We start from the raw sequence: 19,878 nt of genomic DNA on the forward strand, positions 1-19,878 counted from the left end.
GTGTTCCTAAACAGGTAGCTGCTGGGTGATGGAAGAGGTAGAAGATGCAATCACAATAAATAACGTGCCATGGAAGCAGCTGTTGTGCTGGGCGTTCCTAAGAAAATCTTCTCACAAAAAGAAATGAGAAAAGGGGAGAGAAAACAAGGGAAGAAAAATAAACGGACAAGGAATGAGGATGGAAAAGTAAAATGAGAGCAGTCAGTAAAATGTGAAGGCAGGGAAAGGAAGTATGAGGTAATGGGGAGGTCTTCCAGATAAAAACATAGAAAATTGCCCATCGGAGCCACAGTTTACTTCAGGCCATACTGCATCAGTTGCACTTTTAGCCCTGCCTCCTGGGTTTATTCCTGTAGTCTCATAGTGATGAAAAGTCATAGCAGATCTAGCTAAGCCGATCAGTTGAACAGACCAATATCCATCCTTCTAAAACTTATTTAATGCTGGTATTTCACCTGTAAAGCAACTAAGACTGTGGCATCTAATGAGTTGTGGCACGAAAGCCTGTCACACATAGGTGTGAACACTTTAGAGACTGGACTTTTCCACTGAAATTGTTGTTTTCTGGTGTACCCATATGCAATGTGTTCCCAGTTCATTGGAGTACCTCCAGTGCTTGGTTGGCCCATATGGGCTGCTGTATTTTAAATAGTAAGCTAGGCTGCTGCTGTTCACTACAATGTTGCTTGGCCCCTTGGAAGGAAATAATAAATTCATTGTGTCAGTTCAATAGCACAGGACTACTTCTGGATACTCAGTGATTTAGTACCTACTTCATGGAAACTAAAAAACAGACATATAAATTAATTATGTATGTCACAAATCATGTCTTGCATTTGGTCAGCATTCAAGCTGCAAACAAAGAAGTCTGTTTGCCTAATATTCAGGCAGCTGAAGGAGAAGTTAGTTGTACACAGAATAAAAATAAGCAGTATGTGAGTTTCTTGTAGGAATTTTTTGGCTACTGATTGTTCTGTCTGCATTGGAAACATGCATGCATTGCAATTAGCTTTGCATTATGGAGTTCACTTGAGATTGCTTTACCATTTGTGTGCTGTACAAGATTTAGTGGAATTAAATTAAAGCAATACACCACATCTGTGCATAAACATAGAAAAGCATTTTGCACATGTCTAGAAAAGGCTGTCTTCACTGTGACATTTGTCAGTGAAGACGGGAATTGACAGAGAAAATTCACATTACTTTCAAGAAGGGATGAATATAATGAAGGAAATCAGCATTGCAGAAATTGTATAGTTTCACAGCGGACCAGGACTTTTCCCCAGAGCTGAAAGTCCACTTACATTTTACCTGAACTGACTGAGGAACACTGAAGGAGTTTCCAGAGGCTGTTATGAAGACTGCTTTGCACGTAACGCGATCGTCAGATAAAAGGGAATTCAGAAGAATCCATAATTTCTTTGACTCTCTGTTAGACGTGTGATTTCTCTCAAATACCTTTTATAAATACCATCTCAAACTTTAAGCTTTATACTGCTTCTCATTGCTTCCTTGGGAAGAACGGATAAATAAAGCTTTAAGGTGCATGCAACTCATCCACCTTGCTGCATTCGTCCCTTTTTTATTACAGGAGCAACACAAACTGGCCCTTTTGTAAGGAAGAAGGAACACCTTTATCTCTTGTAAACGGCTTTCTTGTAGCATTAGGATACTCTTCAACCAGCAGCTTCTGCTTATACACCTCAATCAATAGCTTCTGCTTATCGTTTTAGTCCTTCTTCACAGTGCTTTTGTAGTAAAAGCAGAACATAAAACAGTGAAGTCAACAACAGCGATATGGATCCACCCAAGGCAAAGATATTGCTATTATTTGAGAAATCAGAAAAACACCTTCAATGTCACCTTCCCCTTTGAGGTGAAGGAAGCTACTTAAGACACTTCGTGGACAAACCTCACTTATGGAGTTGAACTTTCAGCTTGAGATGGAATACATGTCAAGAGCAGGACTCAGTGATCCTTGTTGGGTCCCTTCCAACTCAGGATATTCTATTCTGTTCCACTGTGCTGATTCGAAACATTGCAAAAGTTAATGTATAATGAAGTAGCTGCCCTAATGTGGCACCACAGAAATGGGACAAATGTTAATCTTCTCAAAAAGCCTTACTCATCTAGTTTGAAGACTGGCATGCTCTCAAGTCGCAGTCCCTAAATCCATGCAATCAGAAGAGGGATATTTGTAGTTCAGACTTCAGTGGGATGAACTCAGAGTTGTAAATGATGCCGGGCTGTTCAGCAGACCATGCTGGACCTCTTCTAAGAGACATCCAAAATCTGAGTAAAGCATGAATTAGCCATCAAACATGATCAAAAGGGCCCAAATTATCTATTTAGCCTGTCTGAAATATTTTCTTTAAAGGTGAAATCAATTGCTCTTGGAAGTTCCTATTTCTCTTCTCTGTGTTTCTGAAAGAGAAACACTATTGGTTAGATCAGACGTAGACATCTATGGCTTATACCTGTTCAGATGAATGCCACTGTTAGTGATGTCTGAGGGTATTCTTTTGGAATAATTTCTTTACATAATAATATCGCTCAGAGTACTCCTTTATCTCCTGTTTGGAAGATTTAAAGTCTTTTCTCATATTTATATAAAGGCTGTGATATCTTACCAATACCATATCTTTACATCAGACATGAAAGTAGGGTGAAAACCCCAAAATCTATTTTAAAAATATAAGGTACAATACACACACCAGTTAGTTGATAGATCCAAATGTGCCATAATTCTTGTCACAGAGCACCCTCAATTCTTCCATTCTATTTAAATAGTCATGATTGAGCTGAAGCTAACAGGGGGACACAAGGGAATTTTTTAGATTCTAAAGACTATCAGCTCCAGGACATGTACAGTTTGATTACACTCTGCAGAAGTGAGATGGTCATGTAATGACTTCTAGACTTTGAAATGAGGTTTTGTAGGTGGCTGCTTCCCATCAGCTGTCAAGGCTATGTCAGAAAAAAGGCAATCAAAGACAACGATGGGAATGACAGAGACAGCCATCAGCACTGTCATCAGCACTACTTCCTCCTACAGACAAAGTTTCCACTTTGATGTAGGGCTGCAAGATCAGGATCCATTTACTGGACACAATCAATGAAACACAAATACTGGAATACATGACTATTGGAATATACTGTTTTCACTGTCCCTAATCATAAGTAATTGACTTGTGTGTGTGTAAGTGCCATATCTATGTGTTGGCTGGACATCAGCTCACCTCACTGGGAAAGCCATTGAATTTCCCTTTCTTTTCATATATAGCCAAAAGCAAAAGAAGAAGGTTACGGGGAAAACTATATACATCCTTAGTAGGATCCTACATCCTTAGTAGCAAACATGAAGTTTGCAAAATAAATTCTTACATATTTTATATTCCAGGTATGCTGCTACATCAGCTTTCTGACACATATGTGCTAGAGCACAGCTTTTGTTTGTACTCTCAAATAACAGATCACTGTTCCACCCACTGCAGAGGTTGCATGGACTACAATTGAGCAAACAAGAGTATATTTTTCAAGTCCTTGTAATTCCTGAAAAGCTCGGGCTTACCCATAACGAGCCAAGTTTCTAGGAGTTGGATGCTTAAGTCTGGACTACTTGATACAGTCTCTTATTGTAATCAGTGAAGAGAAATGTACACCTATAAAGCATCGTGCATCATTTCCTAAGGCAACTGATAAAGGGAAATGAGGTTTACCATCTTCCTGAGATGCACATAATCTCCTATTAACCACTAAGTCAGTGAAACTTGATTAACTTCAGCATGCATTAATAGTTTTACTATATATATATAGCGTGTGTTTATGTATCTGCATGAAATTTTAAATATAGAGCAGAAACCTCAGAAAATCCTGCTTAAATGAATTTGATCCGCATAAAATGTTTAATACTTATTAAAAGGTACTTTTCCAAATAAGATTTCAGCTAGGAGACTATGCATCCCCAAAAGAACTTATCATAAGGATTGCACACATATATATTCACTTGGGAAAACAGAATGCAGTGAAAAATAGAGATATTCATTGTTGTAAAAATAGAGATATTCATCGTTGAACTGTGGTTTAAAAAAAAGAACTTTTAATAACTTCCTGTCAAATGAAGGGGCTCACAGTTCCTTACAGTCATGCAGCTCTGGGCTGTCTTATCCTGTAGGGTAGAAAGAATGATCAGTATCTCTTTAACAAAGCTCTGCTTCCTTTCTTTGAGCTGTTCAAATGAAATACAGTCACTACAAAGGAAAAAATGTGCATATGCTCACTGCAGCTTTGCCACACAGAAGTTTGATTCCGTGATAGACTGCTACGTTCTTCTTTCTTCCCAAAGCTGCAGGCTCATTTTAAAGAAGAAAGGCCTGGGATGATTTTAAATTTTGTCCAGACAGTGGCCTAATTCTGTCTTTATAGTTAAAAAGCTGAATACTGCCTGGAATTTTATGCTAAGACTACAACAGCTCTGTCAAGGAAATGTAGTCCAGGTAGTAGAATGAGCAGGGCACCATTTCTAAAGCCTACCTGAGATCAATCACTTGTTTGGTGAGTTGAAGGCTGCAAAATATGTAAATTAACCTCTTTTCTGGGGGATGTTTTCCTGAAATAAAGTCTCCTACCATACAATTTTGGCCTAAATATGGAATGATCAGAGCCAGTAGTCAGTATCACATCAATAAAATAATTTACCTCCAAAACACAAAACATTTAAGGTTCAATACCTTCAATACCAATAGCATATGATACATTCCTGGAGGCATCCAAGGCCAGGCTGGATGTGGCTCTGGGCAGCCTGGTCTGGTGGTTGGTGACCCTGCACATAGCAGGGGGTTGGAACCAGATGGTCACTGTGGTCCTTATTAACCCAGGCCATTCCATGATTCTATGATTCAGTACAAAGTTTGACAACCAATGTGAATCTCAAGGATAAGTGACCACACTCTCATAATTTTATTGAAATTTAATTATCTCCTTTATTCTTGAGAAAGTTGATAGGCTGAGCTTTTTAAAACCATTTCAGAAATCTGGTGTATGAACTATTTTTGGTTGTCTGAGCAACAGGAAATTCAAAAAGCAATAATTTAAATTGAAAAAAAAAATACAGCTTTATTTTTTGACTACTAGGAAGATTCTTTTTTCCTTTCTTTTGGAGAAGCAGAATTGTTTTATTTTAGAACAACTGATCACAATGAGAACTCGTGTCCTCACCAGGCACGCTTCATTCACCATGAAATAGAAACACAGTTCTCTTTTCCCAACTTATCGTGTTCTCAAGAAATAGGAGATCATTCATGTTTCACATAAGATGAGAGAAGTTTGAACTGTTCAGATGAAAGCTACAGCCTGGAGAAGCAGATGGACTACAGGAAACACAATCAACTGTAGCTGTGATCTGCAATACATGCAACAAATCAGGCTACATGAGATTTACTTCTCGGCTACTTCTTTTCTTTAAATATGTATAAGAAAATACAAAACATAGCTGTGGCTAAAGGAGCTGCTTTGCATTGCGAACTGAGAAATAGAGGTGGCAACATTGGCCTGCACTGTTTCCCTCCCATAGTGGGTGTGACGGTTGGTTTGGCTGTCTCTCTTTTTTTTGGGGCTGTATCACCCAGACCCACAGAACTAGGCAGCTCAGTTGAAGGCAAGTGTCCTTTATCAGGTCCTTGCAGCCTCCAGCTCTCCTGCAGTGCCTCCAGCCCTTGACACCAACATGAGGTTCAAGTTCTCGATCATCGCTCTTCTTCTGGAAGTGGTCTTCATCATTTTGTTTGGGCTATTTGTGGAGCATGACACTGGGAACACCAGTTTGTATCCATGTAAGTACTGCCGAGATTTACAGAAATTAGAATTGCTTCCAACTAATCCTAACCGAGGCTTCTGAATAACTTGGGGGAACTGGCATAGCTTGAAAAGAAAGGCAGACCTTGGGGCAAAGAATCTTCTGAGGGGTGAAAGCAGTAGACTTCAAAGATGGAATTTAGGTTGTGCACATGCTGGGTATGATCCCTGGCCCACTGTGAGCCAGGCTACAGCTACAACTGTGCAGTAATTTATCATCTCAGACAATTGCACTGGGGCACTGTGACATGTTGATATATACATATGTAATGTTATATTGCTGTGTAACTATACAGTAGTTACACAATTGTATTGCAGCACTAGCAATACAGCTATTTCCTAAAATACCTCTCTGCCTACCTCTTCCCTGTCTGTCCTGCAAAAGAGCACAAGAACAAAAAATGTAGCCACAGAACAATAGTCTTTGGGGAATCCTGGTAAAATTTAGTAAGCCAGAAGGATGTTTTCTTGGTCACGTATCCTTCAGACTCAATTAAGGTCCACTGTCCCTACAAGAACACAGAAAGTTGCCTTCTCCTTAATGCCATACCTGCCAGCTCTGGTACTAACTTGTCCTATACTTTCTTGGAGTTCCCCTTGCCAAGTAAAATGAAGAAAGGTGCCTGAGAGCCTCATGCTTATTGTATCAGTTTAACAGCCTTGAGTGGCCATTTACACAGCTGTGATACCTTTTTATTGAACTTCAGGTCTTCCAGAGGGAGATGTCTATGCCATCTAAAATGCAAGCTATTAAATTAGGGATTGCCCAAAGCCTTTAATTCTCTAAACATGACAGAAAGTTTGCCTTGTCTCCCCTCTGTCTGCCTTCCTGTGCAGACAGTGTATGATTGTGCTGTATCCAGCTGTTCACACTACAGAACCACTAGCAATATTCTGGCGTGGTGCTGGCTCAGGTAGACCAGCACTTTGACCTCCTCCTAGGCATGGCTTTAAGCATAGCAAAAAGCAGAGGCTATTTGTGGCAGGCAGCACAGGTGGGAGCAGTGCTTTGGGAGGGAAGAGCACGTATAGATACGAGTCGAGCCATGCCATTTGCCCTTTGGCCAGAGGACAGGCTCTGGGCTGTCTGTATTTACTAACACAGACATAAATGAAGCAAACACCACAGACCTAATGTTGGACTTTTAGATGCTGACCTAGGAGTAGATAAATCTAATCCTTGGTGAACAACTGGATGGAAAGAAGAAGGATGTCCTAACACCTGTATTTTCACTCATAGATCCTCTTCTTCTCAAGCATCCCTATCTGCAAATTTCACACAAGAAGTTTGCAGAAGCACCTGGCAGGCAGTTAACAGCAGAGTTGTGTAGGTGAATTGGGATATATCCTGAGTCAAGGCTTTCCCTGAGTTCCCAGACCAATGGCTTCAAACTTCCTTCCGTGTTATCCCAAGGAGCCCTGAGATGGTAACTACACCAGTAGCTCACAGGTTTAGTTACATCTTCCAGTCAACGTTTTATACTCTCAAAATTGCAGGGCAGGGCCTGATTTGTATGCCTTAAATATCTCAGCACCACAAATCCAAGATTTTTGGTGGTTTTGGACTCATTCATTAGAATGATGAAAATAATCATTGAAGACAGTGATAGTTTTGCACTAAGATAAGCGGGGCTTAGCTGCAATGTTTCTCCAAACAAGGCTTTTCATTCTGTTTCTGGAGGATGTTATTACAGGCAGAGTTACTTGGATGGACAACTTTTGGTTTTGTGCCACTAGAATGGGAAGACGTGTGTTTGAGATGGTTTCACAGGTACTTCTATGGGATTTCTTCAGTGCTGGCAACAGCATTTAATGTATTGCCATAGACCCACAATTCATCTCTCTAAAAACAGCCTGTACCCCTTGCCTTCAAGTTTGTAAGGCAATTCCTTTCAGCAGAACAAAGTTACAGTTTAAGTATACACATAGCCAGTTAAGTATATTTGCATTGAGGCTGACTACCATGCAGAGACCTTGTAGGGAAATTAGCATGTTGGTCTTTGGCAGCCTTGGGAGAATCATGCGCAGTCACTTTGTTTAGGATCTGCTGGAGTGTTTTTTTCCCTGTATTTCCCTTGCTGCCTCACAGAATAGAAGTACTACCTTCTGTTAAACACAGCTAGTTACTGAAACAGCTTATTCCAAAGACCTTTGCTTTCTCCGTCATTTCAAATCATTCTAGACCTACTGTTCTTTAACAGAAGGTGCAAAAGGTAGCTTGAGCACAAAGAATGAGCTAGATCAGTTGGAAGTCTTCACCGTGCTTGTGAAATGGATTACATGTCATATTTGGGACTGGGGTAAAACTCCTTATATTATACTTCAAGTGAGAGCTGAGCACAAAGAAACCCCACAGAAGGGTACTGCAAAAATTAAGTTCCTCCATCAAGGTGTTTTTGAAACCTGTTCTTTTACACATGTGTAGTGTCAGGTTATTTAAACATCTCCTAATCTAGGTAAGATTGAATGAGATGTTATATACATGAATGGAGCATCAACCACATCTCTAGGCACCCTGTGCTAATTCTTCACCACTTTCACTGTGAAAGACTTTTTCCTTATATCGAATCTAAATCTACCCTCTTTAAGTTTGAAACCATTTCCCCTCATCCTGTCACCCCAGACCCTAATGGTTCCTCATAGAAAATCATTTCAATAGCAGGAGAAGAAAGTTTTACAGAGGTTCATACAGAGAAGCACCACTCAGCAGATCTACTTTAATAAGATTCTTTTCCTAAACATTCCCTACCAACTTTCTCTGGCATAGGAATATGATCAAGTTAAGCTGTGTTTGCAACCCTGCATTCATTAGGAAACTAAAAAAATGCTGCTAGTAAGATCAGGAAGATTGTATTAGCATTGTTTGTATTGCCCCTTGCCATGTCTTTTCCATTCAGTGCAAGGCTCTCTGAAGCAAGGAAATCAATTGAGCTCAAAGGCAGATACTAACTTTCACTGAATACTGCAATACAAGATATTCAGGAGTATCAAAAGAGTGGAAGCCCAAACAGAAGAGCTGTTTCTATATTTCTTAAAACAAGCAGTAGGTACAACACAAGAGTTTCAAAAGTAGTTCTGGAAACAGTAACAAGCAGGAAAATGGGGAGTTCCCAAAGGACTGCAGGAGCCTCAAAAATCATTTCAAATTACTGAAGTCAGGAAATAAATTTGAAAATGTTTGGCCTAAAGAAGAAGCTAAAGGTTTGGGGGTGTCTGAGAACCACCACCATTTCTACAGTAATGTTAGATGTGTGTAGACAGCTGTAAAGAATCTCACTACTGGCATGTTTGCATTTCAGAACTGGAATACAAATAAAATAGAGTTTATTAAATCTCCAGGAACTTACTATTCTCCTGGGCCCTCTTTTGGCTAAATGCAGAAACGCATATAGAAAAACAATGGGAATGTCAAAAGCACCTAAATGTGGAATGTAACTTCAAGGAAATATTATAATAATCAGGTCAATGTCTCAAGTCTCTCTATGTACTTACATGTAAGAATCAGCAAAATAGAAATGGGTAGAATGAGGTTTTCTCTGCTGAGCTTCTTACTAACTGAAAAAAAAAAAAAACAAAAAACTAGAGAAAACAATTACTGGGTTCAAATCTGGTGGGTGTAGTATTCATTAAATTGCATAAAATTCTTCAGACTAACTAACCTTTTTTGAAATATAAAATATCCATGTTGTGGTGCACTGGAACAGGTTGCCCAAGGAGGCTGTGGATGCCCCATCCCTGGAGACATTCAAGGCCAGGCTGGATGTGGCTCTGGGCAGCCTGGGCTGTTGGTTGGCAACCCTGCACACAGCAGGGGGTTGGAACTGGATGAGCACTGTGGTCCTTTTCAACCCAGACCATTCTGTGATTCTATGATTCTATGGCAGTCAATTTAGTTTATATTAAAATTATTAAAAATTCTAAAAATTAAAAAAAGAAAAGTTCAAAGAAGGACTGGATGGATTGACAACAATATTGATGTTTGAAAGAAAAATCATATTTGAAGGAGGGCTAAGTTTATGCTACTTAGCAACATTAGGACACTTAAGGCCATATATCAACTTTTAAATTAAAAGTAAGCAGTAGAAGAACTCAATCTGTTGTACAGCACTTTGTTCAGAATCACAAGCATACTTTTGCCCTATGCCAACTAGCAGACTCTCAAAAGAACCTGTTGCTCATCTTTGGAGCTGGCCAGAACATGATGTACCAACCAAAGGTTGGATGTACCAACCTTTACTTCAAGGGAAAGAAAAATTGTCTGTAAGGACATGAAGCTGTGATGTTCCAGGTAGCTTCAGGTCCAGAGGATAGCTATGGGCATATTAATTTTACTCATAAAGAGATCTAGTGTTCCTTGCATAATGATAAATTATAAAAATGACTAATTTTTTTAAAAAACTCAGCTAATAGGCAGGTCAGAAAGGATGGAACGATGGGCCACACTGATAACGTGAGCGTAGAATCCTTTCAGTTTTCAGCTAAATCTTCCTTCATCCGTTGGTATTCTTCTCTCTAGTTGCTGTCTACTCAGACGTTTTCTTCTTTCAGACTTTAAGGACGTCCATGTGATGATATTTATTGGATTTGGTTTCCTGATGACCTTTCTGAAGAAATATGGATTCACCAGTGTTGGTATCAACATGCTCATTGCTGCCTTCGGTCTTCAGTGGGGCACTCTAATGCAAGGATTTCTTCACAGGGGTGAAGGAGGGAAAATCCCTCTTAACATCAAAAGGTACATATGAAATTTTTCAGAAATGAAATTTCTATCCCTTAAAATATCAGAAGCAATAAAGGCACAACATCTGTGAGATTGGTCTTCCAAACTCATGAACTTCTGATGGAACATTGCTATCAGCCTTTCTGTCTTTCACCCAAATCGCAGCACCTGCCGCACTGGGTCAAGGGAATACAGGATGAAATCTAGCTGAGAAGTTAGGTGTGGAACATAAGCCATGTAGAGAGACAGCTTTGAATCTCTGGAGCTGTGCAAATGGGAGAATTGTCAGCAGTAGTGCAGCTCCCTCCTGCACCCAGCGGTCACAGAGGGATCTGCTCTTCCATGGCACACGGGGTCACATAGGAAAGGCTTGAGCAGTCTGTCAATCCGCACATGAGGTTTTCTGTGTAGGGAGGAATAATTTGTGCAAACACAGGGTTTGGTGCCCAACCTCAGAACAAGGGTCTTCACAAGTAATGCCTCTAGGTGCTTCTGGTCCCTCCTCCATTGATCCATCTTGCTTCTAGCAGGGTCTCAGCGTGTTTCTCATGTATGCAGTTCTGCTTTCTAAGAAAACTTGCAGAAGATTGTGTAAGAAACTGCGTCCCAAATGGATAGGGATAGTGATCTTCAACACACACCTCTTCCAAATTTTGACTGTAATCACAGACAGCTGAGTAGGAGGAAACTTCCCCAAGTTTTCTCCTCGGTTTTCTGTAATATGCCCACACAACCCAACTTGGAAATTCTGATGTAATTTTTATCCACAAAGGAAGATTCCTTGTGTCTTTTTGTTTGAAGATTTACAGCTCTGTCATTTAATGACATAACAAGTTTGAATACATCTTTATCTCAGGTCCCATTAAGCTGATTTTCTCTCTCATTTCTTGTTGGTTTGCTTGCATTTGTTTTCTCACCTTCAGCATGATAAATGCAGACTTCAGCACAGCAACTGCTTTGATTTCATTTGGAGCAGTCCTGGGGAAAACCAACCCTGTTCAAATGCTTCTCTTGACGTTTCTGGAGATCACGGCCTTTGCAGTCAATGAATATCTAGTTACGGAAATATTTCAGGTACAACTATTTAGAAATAATTGTTTCCTGTTCTCACAATTTCCTTCTATAGCACGTTTTCACTATGTAATGTTTCCAGTCATGCAGGATTCTCCTGCATCAAATTCTCATTTGTTTGCTGTGTAAATGTTGTGGTACTATTTTGGGCCCCTGATACAGGCCACAGATATTGGAGCCTCAATGACCATCCATGCCTTTGGAGCTTATTTTGGTTTGGCTGTAACGCTCATCTTGTATCGTCCTGGCTTGAAAAACAAGCATGCAAATGAGGAATCTTCCTATCACTCGGACATATTTGCCATGATTGGTAAGTAAAAGAAGCACAGTGAAGTAATACTGAGCGATGAACCGTCTTCCACCCCTCTTTCATGCATATGTTTTTGTGGTCACCTATTATTATGCTTCCCCACTACCGAATGCTAGAAACCACATGGGTGCTGAATTGGGTTTTCATCCATCTGCCCACAAGCTCTATACATAGATCAATTTATAATCTGAAAGCTATCAGTTGTATCAAAAAATGACCAAAGATTTACATGTGAACTCTCTCACTAATGCATCCTGCTCTGGCATTTTCACAGTGATAGTGAGCTCTAACAGTGTGTGGGGCATGGCAAGGGGTTGCAATATGTTAAAGTCTTACAGTAAGATTTGTCAGAGAACGTACATCAAAATCCCAACTGCCAGAGTCAAAAGTTTCTGCATAGACTATTATTTCTTTCAGCATTTTTAGTTATTTTATATTTTCATTGACCATCTTCCTCATTTCTTGTACTTAGTGCTGTTGTGTTGGATCTTTCACAGTGAAATGCCTCTTGTGACCAAATAGTCTTCATTTTGTTTTGACTTTTGCCCATCCAGGTACCCTGTTCCTTTGGCTTTTTTGGCCCAGTTTTAACTCCGCAATTGCAGCTGAAAATGACCAGACTAAAACAATTATCAACACTTACTACTCCCTGGCGGCATGTGCTGTTATAACATTTGCCCTCTCCAGCCTGCTGGATCAAAGAGGCAAATTCAGTATGGTAAGAGTCCTTCCACTACCTCTGCTAAATCAAGAAATCCCCCTATAATATGGATGATTACATTGGTTCCCGGTGCCCACGAGCTACCTGGAACCCCTACACTGCAGACACAACTAGGGCTGTTATGCTTCAGAAAGCTGCAATGTCATATTGCACTCTGAGTCAACCCACTCTGCTTTATGTATGTAATTTGGCTCCCCAATAGGATCACTGCATCTGAAGAGTAGAATGCTCCTTGTTACTATCAGGATGGTTCCACTCTCTCATCTGCAGAACCTGCTGACATTGGTTCAACTTTAAGAAGGACATTTGGGTCTTATTCCAAAGATGATTTCGCCTGAGTTTTTGTTTTGCAGTACCCAAAAGAGAGCTACTGTCTTAGAACTGCTTTGAACACATAACAGGGAACTTTGTCTTAAATTCCTGATTGTTTTTCGTTGTAAAAATCCCTTACAAGTCATTCAGCCCCAAAACAAACCTCTGTTCCATGTCTGACATCTTCATGGTTGTACACTGTGCAGGTTCTCATTCAAAATGCCACCCTGGCAGGAGGAGTAGCAGTGGGTACCTGTGCTGACCTGACAATAGACCCTTTTGTTGCGATGTGTATTGGGAGCATTGCTGGGATCATCTCTGTCCTTGGGTTCCGTTTCCTGACTGTAAGTATCCAGGACCTACCTCTACTCTCACCTACTTACTGCTTCACCGACTTCACGGGAGCTTGCTTTCCTTAATAGAAAGAAACTGGCTGATACACTACAGAGAGTAAATTCTCCATTATTTTCAAATTATTATTTCGAAATGCATGTGATTAAAATATATTCTTATGAGATAACTTCAGTGGCTGCAAACACTGGGAACATTACTGACATTCTGTGTTCTGTAGTGCTATATTTATGATGGAAACTTGGACATCTGTACCATTAGAGGCACTCACTTTTTCTCTCCTTGTGTAAGTTCACAGTGAAAGGGAAAAGAACAGATTCTAAGGCTACACTTTGTATATCTGAAAGGTGTCAAATCATTTCTTGGTCTTCTCTATTACTTTCTTTTGCATATCATTCTGACAGAGTGGAGACTAAACTCACCATGAGCTTTATATTTACCCTCATTTCAGCCTGTTTTGGCATCCAAGCTGAAAATTCAAGACACATGTGGAGTCCATAATTTACATGGCTTACCTGGAATACTGGGAGGTATTGCAAGCATCGTAGTAACTGCAACACAACCTGAAACTAAGTAAGTTATACTCAGAAAAGAGAAAGAAGTCCCCTTTACGGAAGGTCTATTTTAATTTTTCACTCTCCTTGGATCTAATTATGATTTATTTTCAGAAAACCTACTGCAGGGAAGTGGTTTCACAGGTTTTAAACTAGATAACCCACAGAAGTCCCTTCCAACCCCTACAGTACTGTGATTTTGTGAAATTCACCTTTGACTGGATTTCAGATCAGTGTTCCGAAACACTGAGTAGTGGAATGGGCTTCCCAGGGAGGTGGTTGAGTCACCACTCCTGAATGTGTTTAAAAACGATTTGGATGTGGTGCTCAGGGACATGATTTAGCAGAGGGTTGTTAGTTAGGGTAGGATGGTTAGGTTGTGGTTGGACCTCATGATCTTGAAGGTATTTTCCAACCTAAGCAATTCCATGATTCTATGATTCTATGATTCTGGTTTAAATGGGACTGTTCTTGATATCCTGCCATGAACACGTGGTTTAGATGCAAAGCTTGTTTCACATTAAAACATCAGATAAAAACTTAAATAGTTGTTAAAAAAATAAATAAATCACCCTTCAGAAGTAGAAAAGTCATTTTCCTGCTTCTGCAATCGCACCTTAGGCAACGGTAAGGTTTCCAAGAAAAACACCAATCAACAAAATGGGCCATTTCCATTCTCCTAAGAAGAAGGCCACAAGAAGATGGAATGGTAGTCTTTTTGATAAAGGGAAACATTTCATAAAGACTGAGAACATGTTAGTAACCTTTTCAAAGAACTTGTGCTAAACTATGATCTAAAACAAAGCCAAAATACAGTCAGTCCCATATGGCTTCTGCAGTGGCCATGGCAATGAAAGGTTACTTTCCAATGAGTCATTCTGTCCAGCAGACAGCAAACAGAGTTGTTAAACCAAATCTCACTCTCTACTTTCATAGTTTTTATTGTTGATTTGTTTTCCTGTCTGTTTCAGGAAAGGCATCCAACTTACTGCTGGCAAACAGGCCTCTGCCTTGGGCAGCACAATTGGAATTGCACTGCTTGGTGGAGCACTGACAGGTCAGTTCACATACAATTCACATACGCAGTTCACAACTGCACACAGCAGTTGAAAATATATGTGATGTTAGAGATGTGCTCATGGAGAATTTCAGTCTATCAATAATTTCAAGAGAAAATTAGAAAATGGGAAGATAGAAATAAGTAAGTCATGATAGCATGCTAGCAGAATCTTAAATACGAAACAGGCAGTTTCTCAACTGGTCTTCAAACAGCAGCTAGATATCTTACTGAATATATACTTCAAAGATACCAGTTTATATATAAAAACCACAATTCTTGCTCCAGTTGAAGTTCTGCTCTAGATTCAGAAACTTAAAATGCTGAACAGAAACCAGTTTGAGATTAGGTCATGTCCCATTAGGTATCCCATGTTTTCGTGTGATTCTGTTACTCATATATAGGTGTCTCATTCTACGCTAGGGTGTCTGAGGCATTCATAGTGGACTGGTAAATACAACACAGGATTTACTGGAGAGCCATGTCTGGCCCATATCCAGTGGGATCTCAACCATATTTCCCGTCTTTTCTTCTTTGTACATGGAGAAGAGCCAGCTGGGATATTTTAGTGATTGCTTTTGACTTAATATTGTTAACTAAATCACTATATTTCCTCCCAAAAGCTGGATAGTGGTGCCTCCCTTAGTCCCAGAGTTGTACTAAGGGACATGCTTTAGTGAGGAATTGGTGGTGGTAGGTGGATAATTGGACTGGATGACCTTAGAGATCTCTTCCAACCTTGGTGATTCTATGAGTCTGTAATTCTATTCCAGGACATACCTGAAGAATGTATTTTTGGACATTGTCTTTTTTTCAACTTCTGAGGTCTTTTTATCTGCAGGTGCTATTCTAAGGCTGCCCATCTGGGGACAAGTATCTGACCAGAACTGCTTTGATGACTCTGCTTATTGGGAGGTAAGCTACAAACCATTTAAGAACAATCACAACAAAGGAACAATATTTTCATCATGTTAGAAGACATACAACACACAGAGGTTTCTGCATCAGTCAACTTTCAAACACGTTGCCCAGTCTTAGGCTGTGAATTTATCAAGGCTACCTTCTGGATGTATTTTTGACCGGCCACCCAGTCATGCTTTGAAGGGAAAGCAGAAATAGAGACAAGAAACTGAGGCCTCAGTGGAGTTCTTTACATCTTTTTTATATTCATAGAATCATAGAATGGTTTGGGTTGGAAGGGACCTTTAAGATCATCCAGTTCCAACCCCCTGCTGTAGGGGATGATCTTTGAGGTCTGTTCCAACCCATGCTGTTCTATGAATAAGCAGAATAGCCCTGTCATATAAAAGTGATGCAAACTGACAGGAGAATGAAAGTTTCAAATGAAGGATGAAGAACTTACAGCCTGTGCTGACCAGCAATAGTAACTACTCTGCTCACTTGAAGGTCCTTTAGTGTCAGTAAATTCCTCTCAATTAATAAGTAGACACATAATATGTGCAAACAGAATTACATTCTCAATGCACTTCAGTCTCCTTCTGTGACAAAAAGGATATCTTTATCTCATCAACTGAACTGTTCTTTGATTTTCACAACAGGTTCCAGAAGAGGAGAAACTGCCTGAAATTAATTCCAACAACTATGATGAGCACAGCAGATTTGAAGCTATCATGTAGAAAAACATATATGCGTCCTTATGATGCTCTCTTCTGTTTCTAATGCTAAAAACCAACACCCAAAATTTTTTCTAGCCACAAATATTTTCCAGAAGGAGCTGTAGGTAGTTATATTTCCGTAATATATATATAAAAAAAGTTTGATTTTAGCATAAATTGTCATTACGTCAAGCTCACGTGAACCAATTTGATCTTCCCAACATAGTTGTTCTTTTGGAATGAGGGAAAAGAAAAAAAAAACACAAATTACAAAGTTATCTATATTTTACCATTTGCCATCAGTCAGTCAGTACAGACATTGCAACAACCTTTGTCTTTCAAGCCTATTACAAGATATACAGAATATTTAACAGCTTCTTGAACACTGTTAGGCATGGGGCATCAACCACTTCTCTAGGAAGCCCATGCCAGTGTTTGACCACCCCCACAGTAGAGAAATTTGTCCTCATGCCCAGCCTGAGCCTCCCTGTCTAGCTTTATGCCATTCCCACCTGTTCCACCATCAGTTTACAGGAAGCAGAGACCAACACCTCCCCATGCTTCCTCTCCTCAGAAGGATGCACAGATCAGTGAGGTTGCCTCTCTGCTTTCTTTTCTCCAGACTGAACAACCCAATGTCCTCAACCTCTCCTCATAAGACATGGCTTACAGCCCTTTTACCAGCTTTGATTCCCTCTTCTGGACACTTTCAAGTATCTTAAGATCCAACATACCATAAATGTGGGGGAAGTGCGTGTCCAGAAGGGTGTCATGAGGGACAGCATCAAAGGGTTTGCTAAAATCCATAAACATTCTGTCTGCCACCTTCCCTCCATCAAACAAGCAGGTGAGGTTATCATGGAAGGAAATGAAATTTCTAAGTCAGGACTTTCCTCTGATAAACCCATGCTGACAAGGGCTTTGTTATCAGATTTAAGGGGAAGACTGTAATACAAAATAGCACAGAACGTTATTCCTATTCTGCTTGTGTACTTTTTCCTCAGAAAACTTTATAAAGATACTAGGTACAGCTGAAATCCTATCCGAGGATTCAGAAGGTCATTTATTCACATGTAGCCATGAGTTAATTGCACCGGATGCTGACTGCAAAGGAATGCCTCAGTGAGAAATAACTATTTACTGTGAGTAAATCTCCCAGAATGGTCCCCCTAGGAGCTATGTTTCAGTCATCGAAACAAAGGGGAAAAAAAATAAACTTTGTGCATTTGTTGTCCATTTCTTACAATCTTTCTGTTGCAAACCAGGCACTCACCTGCTCTTTCCTGATCTCTGTTTTTTGTCAGATGAGGGACTACTTCTTCAGTCTCCTTCAAAAACAAGAACAGAGATGGGCCCTTCTACATGGAAATTTATCCCACCTAATCCAGCTGTCGTTTTCAGGAAAGTCCTTGTTTCCTTTTTGACAAAGAAGAGCCTAGTTTAGCCTAGGAAACTGTGCAAGATGGCTTAGAATGTTCTTAAATCTATATTTTGGTGCAGCGAGGTGGTAATTATTTAGGATAAGTGTTCCCCTAAACCCTGAAAACATCAACATGATGGAAAAAGAACCAATAAACTTTCATAAGCATGGAGGAAGTGAAGCATAGCATCAGTCAGTATCAATAAAGGTCACCCATGCTGAACTTGATATCACAGTTATGAGTGGGGATGCGTCCTACAGGGAAAAGCTATGCGTAGCCCATCACCCTTATCTGTAATAACCCCACACTACTCAGCTCACTCACCACCTGCTGGCACTGCTGGAGCCAGAGACCTACTGGAAGGAACCAACAGGGCTGAGCAGACAAGGACAGTGGAGTTTGGGGGTTTATTTCCTTCTCCCATTGCATTTCTGGAGACTCCTCCTGTCCCACAGCAGCATTCCAATAACCTGGTAAGTCTTGTACGTGCAGGGAAATGCTGTACATGTTCTGAAATTCTGCACAGATCTAACCCTTGATCATCTGGAAGGAAAAAACTCAGAATCACCATTTCTTATCATAACCTAAGAGTCAGTGTTAACCCTTGTTAATAATTAAATCTTATCTGTGCATGGAAAGAGTGAGGTTCACAGTGCCTTTTTACCTGCTTTGCAGAGGTACAGAAGAAACATGCCAATTAGCACAATTAGCACGCAGTTGGACATAATCTTTAGAAGATTTCTGGAGCATCATCCAAGAAAATAAAATGACCTGGCCTTTACTCCAGTGACATAAATAGCAGCAGCAGACTCAGGGCCAGACAGTGAAAGAGCAGGCTTGCTCTAGATCCTCTTCCATGCTCGCAGCCAGGTTTATGTAATCATTACTCCTGTTTCATTACTTCTGTTAATATATATATATATATATGTATATGTATATATGTATTTATATTCCTATATCCAGTTAAAATCTCCCCTCTTTTAGTTTGAAATAATTTCCCCTTGTTCTGTCACAACAGACTCTGTCCCCTTCTTTTCCTGTAGCTCCCCTTTAGATACAGGCTGCTCTCGGGTCACCTCGCAGCCTTCTCTTCTCCAGGCTGCACAGCCCCAGATCTCTCAGCCTGTCCTCATAGGAGAGGTGTTCCATCCCTTGGATCATTTTTGTGGCCCTCCTCTGGACGCATTCCAACAGATCCACGTCTGCCCTGTACTGAGGACTTCACATCTGGATGCAGTGCTCCAGGTGAGGCCTCACCAGTGCAGAGCAGATCACCTCCCTTGCCCTGCTGGCCACGCTTTTTTGATGCTGCCCAGGATATGGTTGGCTTTCTGGCCTGCAAGGGCACATTGCTGGCTCACATCCAGCTGCCAAACACCAGTGCTCCCAGGCCATTCTCAGCAGGGCTGTTCTCTATCTATTCGTCCCAAAGCTTGTACTGGTAGTGGAATTTGATGGGACCCAGGTGTAGACCTTGCACTTGGTATAGTTGAACCTCATGAGGTTCACCTGGGCCCACTGCTCAGCCTATCTAGAGCTCTCTGGATGGCATCCCATCCCTTGTGTGTGTGTTGGCTGCACCACACAGCTTGGTATCATCCACACACTGCTGAAAGCACACTCTATCTCACTGTTGATGTAATTGATGAAAATATTGAGGAGCACCAGTCCCAGTACTGACCCCTGAAGGACACCACGTGTCACTGATCTACATCAGGACATTCAGCCATTGACTGTGCTTCAACCATCTTTCTTCAATAACCATATCCCCCTGGCTTGGCTTTCAACTCAGAGGTAATCCTACAAGCTCTTGTCTCTATCATTCTTCCTGAAACTGTCAGATGCCAAAAGTAAGTAACACAGCTGAAGTCTGAATTTCTTCCTCCTCCTAC

The 19,878-nt window shown here is 40.5% G+C and overlaps 1 protein-coding gene across 1 annotated transcript; it reads left to right on the top strand.

Annotated features, from left to right (window-relative positions):
• The first annotated feature begins 5,633 nt into the window (after positions 1-5,633).
• On the top strand, positions 5,634-18,208 carry RHAG (Rh associated glycoprotein). The gene is made up of 10 exons (NM_204464.2): positions 5,634-5,831; positions 10,402-10,588; positions 11,497-11,647; positions 11,807-11,954; positions 12,509-12,672; positions 13,194-13,331; positions 13,790-13,911; positions 14,864-14,949; positions 15,791-15,864; positions 16,509-18,208. The coding sequence occupies exons 1-10, from the start codon at positions 5,726-5,728 to the stop codon at positions 16,584-16,586; spliced, it is 1,254 nt and encodes a 417-aa protein (NP_989795.2). The 5' UTR covers positions 5,634-5,725; the 3' UTR covers positions 16,587-18,208.
• The last annotated feature ends 1,670 nt before the right edge of the window (positions 18,209-19,878 follow it).

The sequence above is a fragment of the Gallus gallus genome, chromosome 3, assembly GCF_016699485.2.
Source record: "Gallus gallus isolate bGalGal1 chromosome 3, bGalGal1.mat.broiler.GRCg7b, whole genome shotgun sequence".
Lineage (NCBI taxonomy): Eukaryota > Metazoa > Chordata > Aves > Galliformes > Phasianidae > Gallus > Gallus gallus.

What these genes read in the sequence shown, in the direction of transcription:
- RHAG (NM_204464.2), top strand. Translation starts at nt 5,726, where the DNA reads ATGAGGTTCAAGTTCTCGATCATCGCTCTTCTTCTGGAAGTGGTCTTC. An exon ending in GAACACCAGTTTGTATCCAT is followed by an intron (nt 5,832 to 10,401) that starts GTAAGTACTGCC and finishes TTCTTCTTTCAG; the next exon opens with ACTTTAAGGACGTCCATGTG. An exon ending in AAAGAGGCAAATTCAGTATG is followed by an intron (nt 12,673 to 13,193) that starts GTAAGAGTCCTT and finishes TACACTGTGCAG; the next exon opens with GTTCTCATTCAAAATGCCAC.